General features: G+C 41.3%; 1 protein-coding gene across 1 annotated transcript in view; it reads left to right on the forward strand.

Annotated features, from left to right (window-relative positions):
- FNDC3B (fibronectin type III domain containing 3B) overlaps nucleotides 1–13,514 on the forward strand; it is a 399,493-nt gene extending 385,979 nt beyond the window's left edge. Inside the window, exon 26 of the mRNA XM_043994436.1 lies at nucleotides 9,311–13,514. Coding sequence (XP_043850371.1) covers nucleotides 9,311–9,622 — 312 coding nt within the window. The 3' untranslated portion in view covers nucleotides 9,623–13,514. The remainder of the gene's footprint in view (nucleotides 1–9,310) is intronic.
- Nucleotides 13,515–14,179: the final 665 nt, after the last annotated feature.

A 14,179-nucleotide genomic window follows, 5' to 3' on the forward strand; every position in this document is an offset into this window, starting at 1 on the left:
GCTTACTATCTTCCAGCCACTACTAAGCACCAGATAAAAAAAGAAAGGTAACTACAATCTCTGTCCTGGAGGAATGCAAACAAAATATAGAATAGCTAGAAGGTAATCTCATAGGAAAAACACTTGTAGGAGAGTAGGGTCAGGCAAAGTACAGAAAGTAGAATTTGAGCTGAATCTTGAAGAAAGCTGAGTGAGAGCCAGAGCATTCTGGGCATGTTGACTGACTCTAAACCTAAAATTTCTCCCAGTGCTCTTATGTGTTTCATCTCTGGAGATCAATTCTAGGACCCCTTCCCAGATGGGCAGCCCTTTGTATTCTTAAAGACTTGTCTCCTGACTCCTGCTCAAGTCTTCTCTTCCCCAAGATCAATTTCTTCACCCAATCTGTTTATGACATGATATCTAGTCCCTTCCCTTACTATTCTCCCTGATATTAGGATGCCTTAAACCATCTGAGTCCTTCCTAAAATGTGATATCCAGAACTGAGCATAGACCTTGGTTGTGGTCACACCAGAGTAAGATACAGTAGAACTCTGACCTGCTCCAGCATGTAACAGGTGCTTATTGACTGACTGACTGACTTCCTTTGTTTGGGGCACCTGTTTCTGTTAATGCCAGGCATCTGCTCTTGGTGTCTGTAGAAAAGTTGGCTTCACTCCATCATTGAGAATAAAGGGCATGCTCCAGAGGTAACTGAAATGTGTCAGCATGAGGACAGTGTAACCAGAACCAAGACAAACAAGCAGTAACATGCGTACTTGCTCCCACACTCAATGGTTTATGTAGCAGTGGCTCAAATACTTCTACAATTATCCCCAGGGCCCCAGTTTTTCATATTCACATCACCTTAAAGGAAGGCAACACATATGACAGTATAAGGTGAGTTGAAGACTAACCTTAAAATACATGCTATTTCCCTGAGTATGTTTCAGTCAGAATATGAATTTCAAGAAGTAAGGCCATTTTCAGTGATTTAAATAGTTAAATACAGGACATGAATAGTATAATTAGAAGATGCTTCTATAAGGGAGAGGCCAAGTTTCTGACTTTTGATGATGCATGCCTTTGGATTTTCTTACTGAAAAAGAACTGGATCTGGAAAATGGGCCTGTTTCTTCTGCATGTGGAAACCTCAAGAATATGGGATTTCATTGGGAACTCCCTCTACCAGCCTGCCTGCGATTTGGTAGATAAGTCTTTGAGAGTGATCTGAGGCATGTAGAGATGAAGTTGTCAGCCCCTTCTAAAGATTGGAGGAGGGATTTGAACTCAGGGCTGCCACTACTTCTCCTGTATAGCAAATTCCTACACACCTTGTAGTTGACTGTTAGACATCTTCCATCAGGCAGCAGCTCCTAGCTTGTCCATCGCATGGTCTTGTCAGCTGCCCTTCCTTGTTATGAAAGACCAGTCTGGGGCAGCTCACTGGTTAAGCTAGCAGGTGCCAATTGCACAAGGTAAATGCTAAGCCAGTAACAAACACCTAGACTCCTTGGCCTTTCTGGAGATGGCCCTGGATGTTTAAGGCAATTGGGATTAAGTGATTTGCCCAAGGTCTCACAGCTAGTAAGTATCTGAGGTGAGATTTGAACTTGGGTCCTTCTGACTCCAGGGCCAATGCTCTATTCACCAATAGAGTTGACACGATTACCCTCCGCATGGGCTATGATTAGCAAGAGAAATGAATTAGTGCATACATTCATTTATTCAACAAATACTTATTGGGAATCATCTTTGTGAAATGTGTACCAAATCCAGGCTCCTGATGAGCCTCCAACCTGTTGAAGTAGTTACCATTCCCAGCCCATTAATCCCAGTTTTTCCTATACTTTGCATATTCATAACAGCTCCTCTGCATTAGTCTCCAGAACCTCATACACTCCTGCAAGCTCAGGGTGCATTTTGATTGTTTATTCCAACCAACACTTATTAAGCACCTATGGTATACTGGGTACCATGCTAGATGCTGGGAATACAAAGACCAAAAAAAAAAAAGAAGAAGAAGAAGAAATAGCTTTATCTTTCAAGAGATTTACATTCTACTGGGAGAGAGCAACATGTATACAATAAATTACCTTGGTCTCAGACCTTCATCTGTCAAATGAGGGAATAGATGACCTCTAAGAGGCAATAGAGTTAGAACAAATGACTTTGAAAGCCTCTTCTAGCTCGAAATCTATGATCCTCTGCAAATTTTATCTTCATATGTCTGTTCTCTATACACACACAAAGTAATTGGGGGAATAGGGGAGCATTAAAAATTGGGGAATCAAGATAGTTCCCATGTAGGACATGACACTTCAGCTGAGCCTCGGAGGGCGCTTGGGCTTCTGAGAAGAGGCTTTTCTTGGTAGAAGACAAGCGTGGCACGTTGGATAGAGAGCTGACCTAGGGAACAAGAAGACCTGGGGTCCTGCTCTGACACCTGCCGGCTGTGTGACCCTGGTCAAGTCACTTCACTTCACAGTCTAAGGCTATCATTGGTAGAGCAGGTGTCAACCTGCACTAATAGAGGGAGTACACTGCTGAAATCAGAGATCTGGCCAATTAAACAAAACAGACAGGAGGGACAGGGGGTACCTTCCCCCCAGGGTATGTTGTAGCCAGCACCAGGTGCACAGAGGCAGGCCCGTGTACCGGTCTTAGCATCTTGGCTTCCAAGGAGGAAGCTGGATATAACCCTGAGTTGCTTGGATACTGGACGGAAAAGTTTTCGGCCCAGAAATCTTAATGGACACTAATTGTGTCACACTCACTAACAGCAGCCGTGGTCCTGTTCATCTGTTCGGGTAATCTCCGTGTTTGGGAAAGAAAACAAAAGCCTCCATTTGTGTATTAGGAGGAGACCGGGTGAATATGCCCTTGGGTCCAACATGTACCCCTCCAGCTGATAAGTTTTTAAATCACGATTGGCTCCTTTCAGAGAGATAAAAAATAATGCAATTTTTTACTTATCGTCTAAAATTAGCGGATTCTTTTCCATGTGTTCCCTTCATGGTAGAGTGTAACCAGAGGCCTGGGCTCAGATCTCAAGCCTGATGTTTATTTCTGTCAGAACACGGACAAGTCATTTAACTTTGCTGGGCCTCAGTTTCCTCAAATGTAAAAATGAGGGGAATGATTAGATGATCTCTGAGGCCTTTTCCCAGCTCTAAATACATATTCATCAGTTGTTCGTAACTGTTCAGCTGAGATAAAAGAATCTTTAGCACAAGGTTGGCTTGTGCACCTACAATAACCCCTGAGGGCTCAGAACCCTAACCTCACTGAGATAAATCTTGTCATTCAAGAGCAGGGGTTCTTGGGGGGGGGGGTGTCATGGCCCTTTGACTGTCTAATAAAATCCATCTCAATATGATTTATAAATACATAAAATACCTAGAATTACAAAGGAAGCTAATTATGTTAGAATACAGTTATCAAAATATTAACAACAAAAATCCAGTTGGCCTGGGCCTCAGATTAAGGCCATGCCACCATGGATGCTGCTTTCCTAATTTTGCTACCCCTGGTTACTAAGAGTGGGTGGTAAGCCCAGTGGAAAGGCAGGCCTGTTTATCATCATTTATCACTGATGGTAATTTCCTAAGAATTCTGAATGTATTTTCGTTTTACCATCTGGGTGGTATAGAGTACAACATTCTGCTCAGGGCTCCAAAGGCCCGAAAAGAAAGCAGAGAACTCTGAGAGAGCTTACAGTCTGTTGGGAGATGAGACGTGTAAACAAAACGAAGCATGTACATGAAATAATCATAGCACCTAACCGCAGCAGTGACGCGATGAGCATGACATCGATCAGACTCAGATTCATGGCAATGTACAGCCTAGGAAATAATAAAACTTGCCCAAAGGGACCTGAATATCCAGTATCAGCTGCGTGGGGAGGTAGTGTGTCCCTCCTCCACCCCCTACCCTTACCCAGTGGAGCCTGGATCACCCTCAGTCATGCACAGTGTAGAATTCTCTTTCAGATCTGGGTAGAGCTAAGCATCCTCAGAGGTCCCTTCTGAGGTTGGGAACCTGTGATTTCTATTTGTGTGTCTTGCTACGAGCAGGCTGGGAACATTGTGTTCTTGACTCGAAAGGGAGCCAGAAAGAGCAGCCCGACACAAATGGGGCATGGCCATGAGTGGCAGAGACCAAGCAGTATTCAGCCGGGAAGATGGGCACGGCGAGGAATGAGCCTTGTACTGCCATCGTTTTAATAAAAGAAAGAACACCCTATTTAAACACATGAACAAGAGGACAGGACGTCAGAGGGCCCCTTGTGTATTAATCAGACCTTCACCGTGTTCTGTCCTGGAACGTACAGTTGCCCAGTATGGACAGGGTTCAGGGATGAGGCAGAGCAAGAATCAGCGTTACAGAGAAGGGAGAAGACGTAGGGCCCAGAGACAATAAGGGAATTCAAATGTATACAGAGCTGTATTATTGCAGGCTGGGGGCAGAGCTAGAATAATAGGCCAGGGAATCAATTGAAACATAATCTGGAAGTGGAAGCTGCTTTCTGATTGCAGCCCTGCTCATCACAAAGGATCCCCTTTCCAGCTCATTTGTTTGGGAGGGATTCTTGTAGAATTCTTGAGGCTGGCTGGGGGCTTTTTTGTTGGTTGGTTGGTTTTGACCCATTAAGATGACACTAAATATAAGACTATTTAAATATAAGATGTTTTTGGAGGTATCAATAGTAAAACACCCACTGATAATATGTTTCCAAGTAATTACCCTTTTCTAAGGGAATTTTGGTTACTTGTATATCATTAGGAAAACCACGGTTCAAGTCCAGTCCCCACACATGGCTGTGTGGCCATGGGGAAATCGTAGTATCATCAGTTCAAAGTTAGAATGGAGCTTAGAGGTGGAGTCCAACCCCTTCATGTTACAGAAAAGGAAACTGAGGCACAGAGTGGTTCAGTGGTTTGCCTAGGGTCACAAAGCCAGTAAGTGTCTAAGCAGGATGAGAACTTAGGTCTTTTGAAAAAAGAAAGAACTTAGGTCTTTTGTCTCCAAAATCAGTTCTGCTTCCAGCACAGCACATTACCACACTTATTTCATGCAGGACCCTGTGCCGGACAGTGAGAGTCACAAAGCCTTGTAATTGAGGCTTAGAGGATGGCTGTCCTCCATGCTTTACCAGCATCTTGTAATTAACTCCTATGCTGTTAATGTGAGAATGCTAGCAAATATTTCACATGCAGAGAAACTGAGTCACACACACAAGCTTATGTGGTACTGCTTTTTTTCATCTAAAACTCCCAGGTTGATTTTTAACTCTGGGGACAGTAGTGGCACCAAGAAAAAAAAAAGTGCCTGGGGGTGGTCCTGGAATGGAAAACAAACACTGGCCAGCACTTTTCCCATCAAGCTCCCAGACCACAGGGTCTCTTTCACTCAGGTGAGGCCTTGGCTGGTTCTGCTCACATGTAGGAATGATTCTGACTAGGGATGATGCCTTCCTCGCATATTCTGAACTCTGGAAATACCCACTGGGAAAATCACCATGGTAATAAAATCCATTGGTGATGACCATGAATACTGTGGACCCAAGCAGTATCTTAGAGGGGAGGAAGGAATATTCATGGACCCTTTGCTGAAACTTGTCATCTGTTCACTCTTGGCTGCTAAATTTACAATCCCACTTCCTAAGGCACAGGTCAACATCTTGTTGCTCATGAAAAAGGGTAACATGCGTGGAGAAATGGGTTCAGAATCTTGTAAACAGAACAGTGAGAGAGAGAGAGAGAGAGAGAGAGAGAGAGAGAGAGAGAGAGAGAGAGAGAGAGAGAGAGAGAGAGAGGAGAGAGAGAGAGAGAGAGAGAGAGAGAGAGAGAGAGAGAGAGAGGATACATTTGGGCCACGTCTAAGTAGTTCTGGGGCTAAATCTTCTAGAAATCTCGTCCTAAATGCTAGCCATTAAGAACAAATGATCCTATTAAATTTCAAAATTGAGGTCAGGATGGGAACTGGTGAGAAAGCATTGGGGCTCCTGGTTGTTGTTTGTCTTTCATTTGCAAAGAAGACCGTGACAGACGTCATGACTTGCAACAAATTGGATTTAAGTGAGGGAAGGCTGTTCAAAGTCACAAACCCCACTCTCTCCTCCAGAACCACATCTGAATCCAGTGGCAAGATAAACATCAGGACGACTAGAGATGGCCCCAGATATTTAAGGCAATCGAGGTTGAGTGACTTGCCCAGAGTCATACCTGAGTTCACATCCCCCTGACTCCAGGGCCAGTGCTCTATCCACTGTGCCACCCAGCCCAAGAGGGCTCCTGGTGACCCCTTCTGAATCCATTCACTCAGAGATTCAATCAGTTCAATTCCCCAAACATTTATTAAAAGCCGCATGGCTAGGTGCTGACAATAAAACCATGAGGACAAAGTAGCCCCTGCTCTCAAAGGGGTTAACATTCCACCAAGGACCCTATGCTGCCAGCCATATCCATAGCTTATTTGAGCCAGAAGGGACCTTAGAGTTCATCTAAACCAGGGGTTCTTAACATAAGATCCATGAACTTGCCCAGTGTCACTCACATAATAAGCCAGAGTTGCAGTCCAGCCCTCTCTCCACTATACCACCATCATCAGGGGCTGATCTCCTTCTTCCTCTTCCTCCTCTGCCTCCTTTTTCTTTTCTTTTTCTTTTTTTTTTTTTTTTTTGGCGGGGCAATGAGAGTTAAGTGACTTGCCCAGGGTCACACGGCTAAGTAAGTGTCAAGTGTCTGAGGCCAGATTTGAACTCAGGTCCTCCTGAATGCAGGGCTGGTGCTTTATTCACTACACCACCTAGATGTTCCCCATATCTCTTCTTTTAAAAGGCTCCATTCCTTATCATAAGAACCCACTTCAGCAGGGTGACAAGCTCCAAGGGACCCTACAACTGGAGCTGCCCATCAAGTTGTCTTAAAACTACATGGAGGGGGCAGCTAGATGGCACAGTGGATAAAGCACCAGCCCTGGATTAAGGAGGACCTGAGTTCAAATCCAGGCTCAGACACTTGACACTTACTAGCCATGTGACCCTGGGCAAGTCACTTAACCCTCATTGCCCCACCAAAAAAAAAACAAACCTGCATGGAGGGCAGTGAGGCAGATAGTCTGTGCTACCTCCTTCCCCTCCATGTCATTTAAATGTCCTCAATTATCAGACATTCACAGCTAGGTGGCGCAGTTGGATAGAGCACTGACCCTGGAGTCAGGATGAGCTGAGTTCAAATCCAGTCTCAGACGCTTGACACTTAACTAGCTGTGTGACCCTGGGCAAGTTACTCAATCCCAATTACCTCACCAAAAACAAAACAAAAAACCCCACAAAGATGAGAGCAGTTATTTTCTAGCCTACCACAGTAGAAAGAGTGCTGGTTTTAGAATGGCCAGACCTAGTTTTGAATCCTAGCTCTTTCATTTGCTAGCTGTGTGACCTTGGGCAAGTCACTTTTCTGCCTCAGAATCCTCATCTACAAATATGAGGATCCAATGATATAATATTTGTAAGATACTTTGCAAACACGGAAACTAGACTCAAATGTAAAAAATGTTTAACAAAATAAATAAAAATACTATGTAACATAGGTAATGTTAATTTGTGCTTCTCTCAGTATGCTGCCCACAAAGAGTGTTTAGTACAGTGTCTAGAACCTATTAGGAGTTTAATAAATGTTTTTTGATTGATATTCAAGTTTGAAAGCACTGTCCTGTACAAGGTCTTACCTTACTTATTCTTTTTACCCAATAAACTGAAAGCACCACTCCTCTGTGCACTAAGCATTTATTAAGTGCCTCTTGTGTCCTGAGCACTCGCAATGTAGTGACCAAAGAAGGAAATAGATGTTGTTCTCAAAGGAGCTTACAGTCTGTTAGAGAACCTTGAGTCAAGTTAAGTCAACTTACATTTAAGTGGCTACAGTGTGCCAGGCACTTGGCTCAATCAAAGGCTGACGCCGTTTTACACTTGTCTTTGTATCTTTAGTGCTTGGCATAATACCTGGCACACAGTAGGTGCTTTATTAAATGCTTAATTAATAAACAGATGACAAAGTGTCATGGAAACTCAGGTTGTTATTTCAGGCCTTCCTTCTTCCCTGGAAGCACTGTCATATTGCTCTGAGAAAACATGGGTAGTAATATGGTGATAAAGGGGAGTAATTATAAGAATGTTAGCTCTCTGGAGGCAGAAACTGTTTCATTTTTGTAGCTAGCTCTCCAGTGCTTAGCCAAGTACCTTGAACAGAGTAGATGCTTAATTGATATTTGTTGGTGAGCTCAGCCTCCAAAAAGAGTTGAGAAAACAGATCTTCTTCTGTTCTTTGCAAAGGTGGGTAACTCTGGGTATGGAACATTGCATATACTCTCAGTCTCCCTTGATATTGTCTTTTTTCCCTCTTTATTCTTTGCTAAAAGAGATGGGCTTGCTGGGTAGTAGCCTGAGAAGAGATACATTCAGAAATTAAGGGGATAGAAATGTTTTTTACATGGTTGCATGTCTAACCTATGTCGGATTGCTTACTGTCTCAGGGAAGAGGAAGAGGAGAAATGAAGAGAGAGATGGAATTTGAAGCTCAGCTTTTTTTTTTTGTTAAATGTTAAAAAATTGTTTTTAACTTGTAATTGGGGGGAAATGTTATATAAAAAAATTATGGGGATGTTAAAAAACAAGCCCTAAATAATGTTTATAGATTATAAACAAGTATTTATCTAATTGAACTTTGAGGCAAAAAAATTCCCATATTGTGTATGGGTTGTAGCCATGTCCCTTTCTATCATATTATGATAATAATAATTATGATAATAATTTACAAAGCACTTTAATAACCTTTATGTAATGCTTTAATAATAACTAAAATTAAATCGCTCTATAATAATAATAGCTAACCTTTACATAGTGCTTTAATAATAATAGTTAACATTTACGTAGCACTTTAATAATAATTAAAATTCATATAGTAGTGGTGGTGGTGGTAATAGCAGCAGCAGCAGTAGTAGCTAACCTTTTACCAGGCACTGTGCTTACAAATATTCTTTCATTTCATCCTCACAACAACCCTGCAAGGAAGGTACTGTTATTATCCCCATTTTGAAGATGAAGAAACTAAGGCAAGCAAGAGTTAAGTGACTTGAGCAGGACCACAGAGCTGGACAATGTCTGAGGCTGGGTTCTGTCTCAGTCAGCTCTTTCTGACTCCAAGCCCCAGGAATACTGTGGGCACTATGGAGCCCCCGTTGGCCTGTGTGGCCATAGATGTTTTTCCCAGTCCACATGGCTTTGTGAAATGGACTAACAGCAACTTTCCCGTTTCTCTCGCCAAGGTGTACAAGGGAGAAGATGCAACCTTCCAGATCTCAGGCCTTCAGAACAACACCGAATACCGATTCCGCGTGTGCGTGTGTCGTCGTTGCTTAGATACCTCACAGGAGCTGAGTGGAGCCTTCAGCCCTTCGGCCGCTTTTGTATTGCAGCGGAATGAGATGATGCTTGCGGGAGAAACGGGGTGCTTTGATGACCCCAAAAGGAAGAGCCCGATGCCTACTGATGGACAGTTTGCAGCCCTCATCGTTGTGGGCTTCGCGGGCCTGTCCGTTTTGTTTGCCTTTATATTACAATACTTCTTAATGAAGTAGACCAGTCCAACAGAGTCTGAGGTATGAATTTAGGTAATGCTACGCATTATAATACACAACATTTATCCAGATAGTCCTTTTTTTAAAAAACAAAAATTTTTTTTAAAAACCTTTTTTGTTCTTTGATTTATATACTTCTCTTGTTTTACAGTTCTAGCTAGGAATAAAATATCAGTGTTTTGGTGCACCTTTTTGAAATGCAAAACTAGGAAGAGGTTCAACTGGATCAATAAGCAAACCAGATACCAAAAGCAGGCTTTCCTCGCGCTGAGTTTTCTTTTCATTTTTTTTCTTTCAATTTGCCTTTACAGTTTTCACCAGTGTCTTTCTCAACCTTCAATTTTATATGTTACCGTTTAGTAGACGATAATCACCAGTCACTTCTTTATGTCTTTTTTTTTTAATCATCGTATTCTTGTAAACATTAATCAGTTACAATGTGTGTAGCGATAGGGCCGGAGTTCTGTTGTAAGTGAACAGACGAGGTATTTGAAGTATCGCCAACAACGTTGCATGAGACTGATTCACTACAAGGCATCTGCCCTAAGCATCATTTACTGTTTATTTTTATTTTTATTTTTTTGTCACTCAGTTATTTAACGATGATTAGCTCATTTAAATCAGAACGTGTACTACAGGCTAAAATATTTTTATAATCTGTTATTCTTATCATTTTTTAACACTATGAACTGCCTCTATAAAAAAAATCAAGTAACCAAAATGCATATCAGTGATGGCGCATTCTAGATTTTTCCCATGTCAATCCATAGCAGTAATTTTAAGAGGGCATTGTGCAATAGCTAGCTAGTTATCTCCTTGGTCAGCTGTCTGAAAGCTGCTTTACCTTGTTTGTCTAGCCTTGTATATAACTACTCCTAATCTAATCACTAGATTTTATTATATTCTGTTACATTGGACATGAATTATATGACTAGGACTGGTGACAGCTTCCTGCCTCTGCTGATTGCAGGCAATTTTACACTAACCATGAGCAGTCTTTCTCTTTCTTTCTCTCTCTCTCTCTCTCTCTCTCTCTCTCTCTCTCTGTCCCTCTCTCTGTCCCTCTCTGTCCATCTCCCCTCTTCCTCCCCCTCTCCCTCACTCTTTCCCTCCTTCTCTCTCTCTCTCTTTGTCTCTCTCTATCTCTGTCTGTCTGTCTGTCTCTCCCCTTGTCAGTTCATTATTTTTGGAAGATCCGCTGGTAGACCAATGGTTGTCTCGTTCTTTGAGGTATCGATGAAGTGATTGCATTCCAGTATCTTTAACCAGTATACACAAGCCTATTCTAACAGAGCAGATGGAAATTGACAAAATAAAATTGACAAGACAAAATTAAAAGTTGACTAAATTCATAGTTTGTCTTACCATATTTTGACCTGGCTATACATGCATACATAAATACACAGGGAGTGGGATGGTCTGGTGGTTAATACGGAGTATTGGAAGTCAGGAGCTCTAGATTCTGTCCCTGGTTCTGTCACTAACTTGCTGCGTGACCTTCAGAAGTCACTTTAACCTCTCTGTGCCTCAGTTTCCCCAGCTATTGAAAACAAGACTGGGGATTCTAATACTTGTTTGTAAGTGCTTTGAGAGCCTCGGACAACAGGTGCTATAGGCTGCGTGCAAAGCATTATTCTGACATGCTGATTTGAAGTCATGAGAGAATCAATTTTTTTTTTTAACCCAAAGTCATTGGACTATTTATATGAAGTCAGTAATGTAAGAGTACCTCAGGGACATTTCAGAGTTGGAGGTGCAAATTATTCCAAAAGGGTGCAACAAACACAGTGTAATCCCCTGCTTTTTTGTTTTATTTTTTGTTTGTTTTTTGTATATTTTTGCTACTTGGTTTGGCTTGGTCATAGCTCTGTCGTGCTTGGTCTACATTGTCTGCAATGCCGTGTCCTCCTGTACTAGTGTGAGATTCCCATCACCAAAGTCATGGGGAAAACCAACCATACCTTTGTTTGGGATTTATTTATACTATATTCTGCATTCAGTACTTTAAATACCAATTACAGTGCAATCTTTTATTTATTGTAAAAAAAAATAATAAAAAGTGTACTTATGTACTAATTGTCCCTGGTAGCATGTTATATTTTTTGTCTTGTTTTATAATGTTGTAATTTTAGGTCAGTCCTTTTTTTTTTTCTCCCTGGCAACATTGGTAGTGTTATTAATCTTTTGACATTTTCTTGTGTTTTTTAAAGATGAGAGCATCTAGTATATTCAATGCCAAAAACAAAAAAATAAATAACAATAATAAAAAATAAAAAAAACAACCCATGATCAGTGATTGCAAAGTTTACATGTATCCAGAAATCATAATCATCTCTTAGAAGGAAGTGCTGAGATCCATGAATCATGCTGTGTGCCTAGGTCAGTGTAGGACATAGGGGAGTTTGATATTTTGTCATGAATGGTAAGAATGAGTTGAAGTCGCCTGGCAAATGAGTAGCACCAACATCTCTTTTTGCCAAAGCTCCGCCATTTTGAAATTTGCCCCCTTGTGATTTTAATGGATTTGCCATATAAACAAACCATTCAGGCCTTGCTGTCATATTTGGGGAGTGGGTATTTTGTGGGAAAAGCATCATTTTGAAGCAGTGAATATTCAACTTAAGTACAGCTTTCCCCGCCTTGTCCCTTCTGCCCCACTTGCCATTTTGAAAAAAAATCTCTATTGGCTGAGTACTTCAGAACTGCTGCTCCAGCAAAATCCTCTGTATTAGTTGTGTGTGTGTGTGTGTCTGTGTGTCTGTGTGTGTGTTTATTGTGTATGTTTGTGTGTTTAATAGAGTAATAATAGTTTGTGCCAAAATGGCTTTGGCTATTTGACCATTTTTGATTTTGAAAATCTTTTGTTTTGCCACCAATAAGCTGAAATAGTTGAAACAAAAGCCTGAAACACTTCATATTATTGCTGCCCAGAGTCATTGGTATGGAAAGATCAGGCTCTGGGTTGGAGATGGAAGGCCCAGGTCCAAATATCAGTTCTACTCTTTACCCTTCCTGTGACCTTGCATCAACCCTAAACCTCTCAACCTCAATGACCTAACTATAAAATGAGGGGGTTGTCCCTCCCAAATCTAAATCCTATAAAGTCCTACTTGTTAGCACAATGAGGGTCTAGGAGTGGTTACTCTGCTTAGCATCACATACATGCACACACACGCATGCACACACACAAACATACACACAAACACATTGCTGAGGTCTTCACCTCCCCCTTAGCACCGAGCACAGTGCCTTCTACGCGATGGGTGCTGAAAACACATTCACTGACTTGAGCTAAATATTACCGTAGGCCTCCAATGTACACCGGACAGTAAACTAAAGTGTCCCAAGACTTTACAATGTATAGAAATAAATGACTTCCTGATGCTCTTAACTTCTCCCCATATGTCAAACCCTTCAGCCCCTGCTTTCAGAAGTACCAGTCATATGAAGCAAAAAATTTGAGTCCAAAATTGTTTAATTGGGGGGAGGGGGGGAAATGAGCCTTTTTAAGGGGGAAAAATTCTTTTTCATATTCTCTACCTTGTTTTTATCGACTTGAAACATTGAGGGTCTTCTAATCTTGGTTGGTTGGCTACGGTAACTCAGTATTCATGTCAAAATTGAAAAGTGCCCTAGCTGAAGTGTTTGAATGTTTTCCTTGCACAATTCTTTAAATTGAAAGACAAAAAATGGTTTACCTCACTGTTGGACATACATTCCAAGCTTTTCAACTTTAAGAGAGAAATAATCATAAGTTTTTTCCTGTATTGTAAATTTTAGACTATTTCACATGCATTGTATTAAAACTGCCATATCAATTTTAATGTATAGATTTTTGCAAATATTACACTATATGTAATACCTAACTGTATCTGTAGTGTATATGTAATATATTTATGCTCAATAAATGTTTTAATTCTTTCCAACTTGTAGGGATTTTTATTATTCGCAGCATCCCTTGAATACATGACCTATAGATATAATTGCCTTGTTTCGAATTGTTAGTATTTGGGGAAGGAAAATACTTCTCCAGATGGGACTTTCCTCAAATCAAATCATCACCCAAGGTCGAAGGGACCTCCAAAGCAAATTAGTCTAGCCTGTTTCTGAGCAAGAATCTCTTTCAAGCGGTAATCTTGCTTCTGTTTAATGGGGAAGCCCACTCTGTTAGGAGATGGTCCATTCTACTCCTGACAGCTCCAATTGTTAGGAAGCTTTATCCTTACTTCAAGCCTCAATTAACCTCTTGGCAGCCCAACTTTCTAGTCCTGCCCCATGGGACCAAGTACATTAGTTTAAATGCCTAGTCTGTAGGACAGCCTTCAAATGTCTCTGGAGACAATTGTCATGTCCCTACTGAGCCTTCTTTCTCTTTTCCAGGCTTATCATTCCCAGGTTTTTCCATCAGTCCTTGTACTTCCCCTGTCTTAAACTTTTGAAATCAATTTTTAGAACCCAAGTGTAAGACTTGCCATTCATCCCTATTACATTTCACCATATTTGCTTTGGTCCTGTTAGTTCCAAGATCTTTTTGAATCCTAATTTTACTGTTAGCTA

The sequence above is a fragment of the Dromiciops gliroides genome, chromosome 3 (assembly GCF_019393635.1).
Source record: "Dromiciops gliroides isolate mDroGli1 chromosome 3, mDroGli1.pri, whole genome shotgun sequence".
NCBI classification, from domain to species: Eukaryota; Metazoa; Chordata; class Mammalia; order Microbiotheria; family Microbiotheriidae; genus Dromiciops; species Dromiciops gliroides.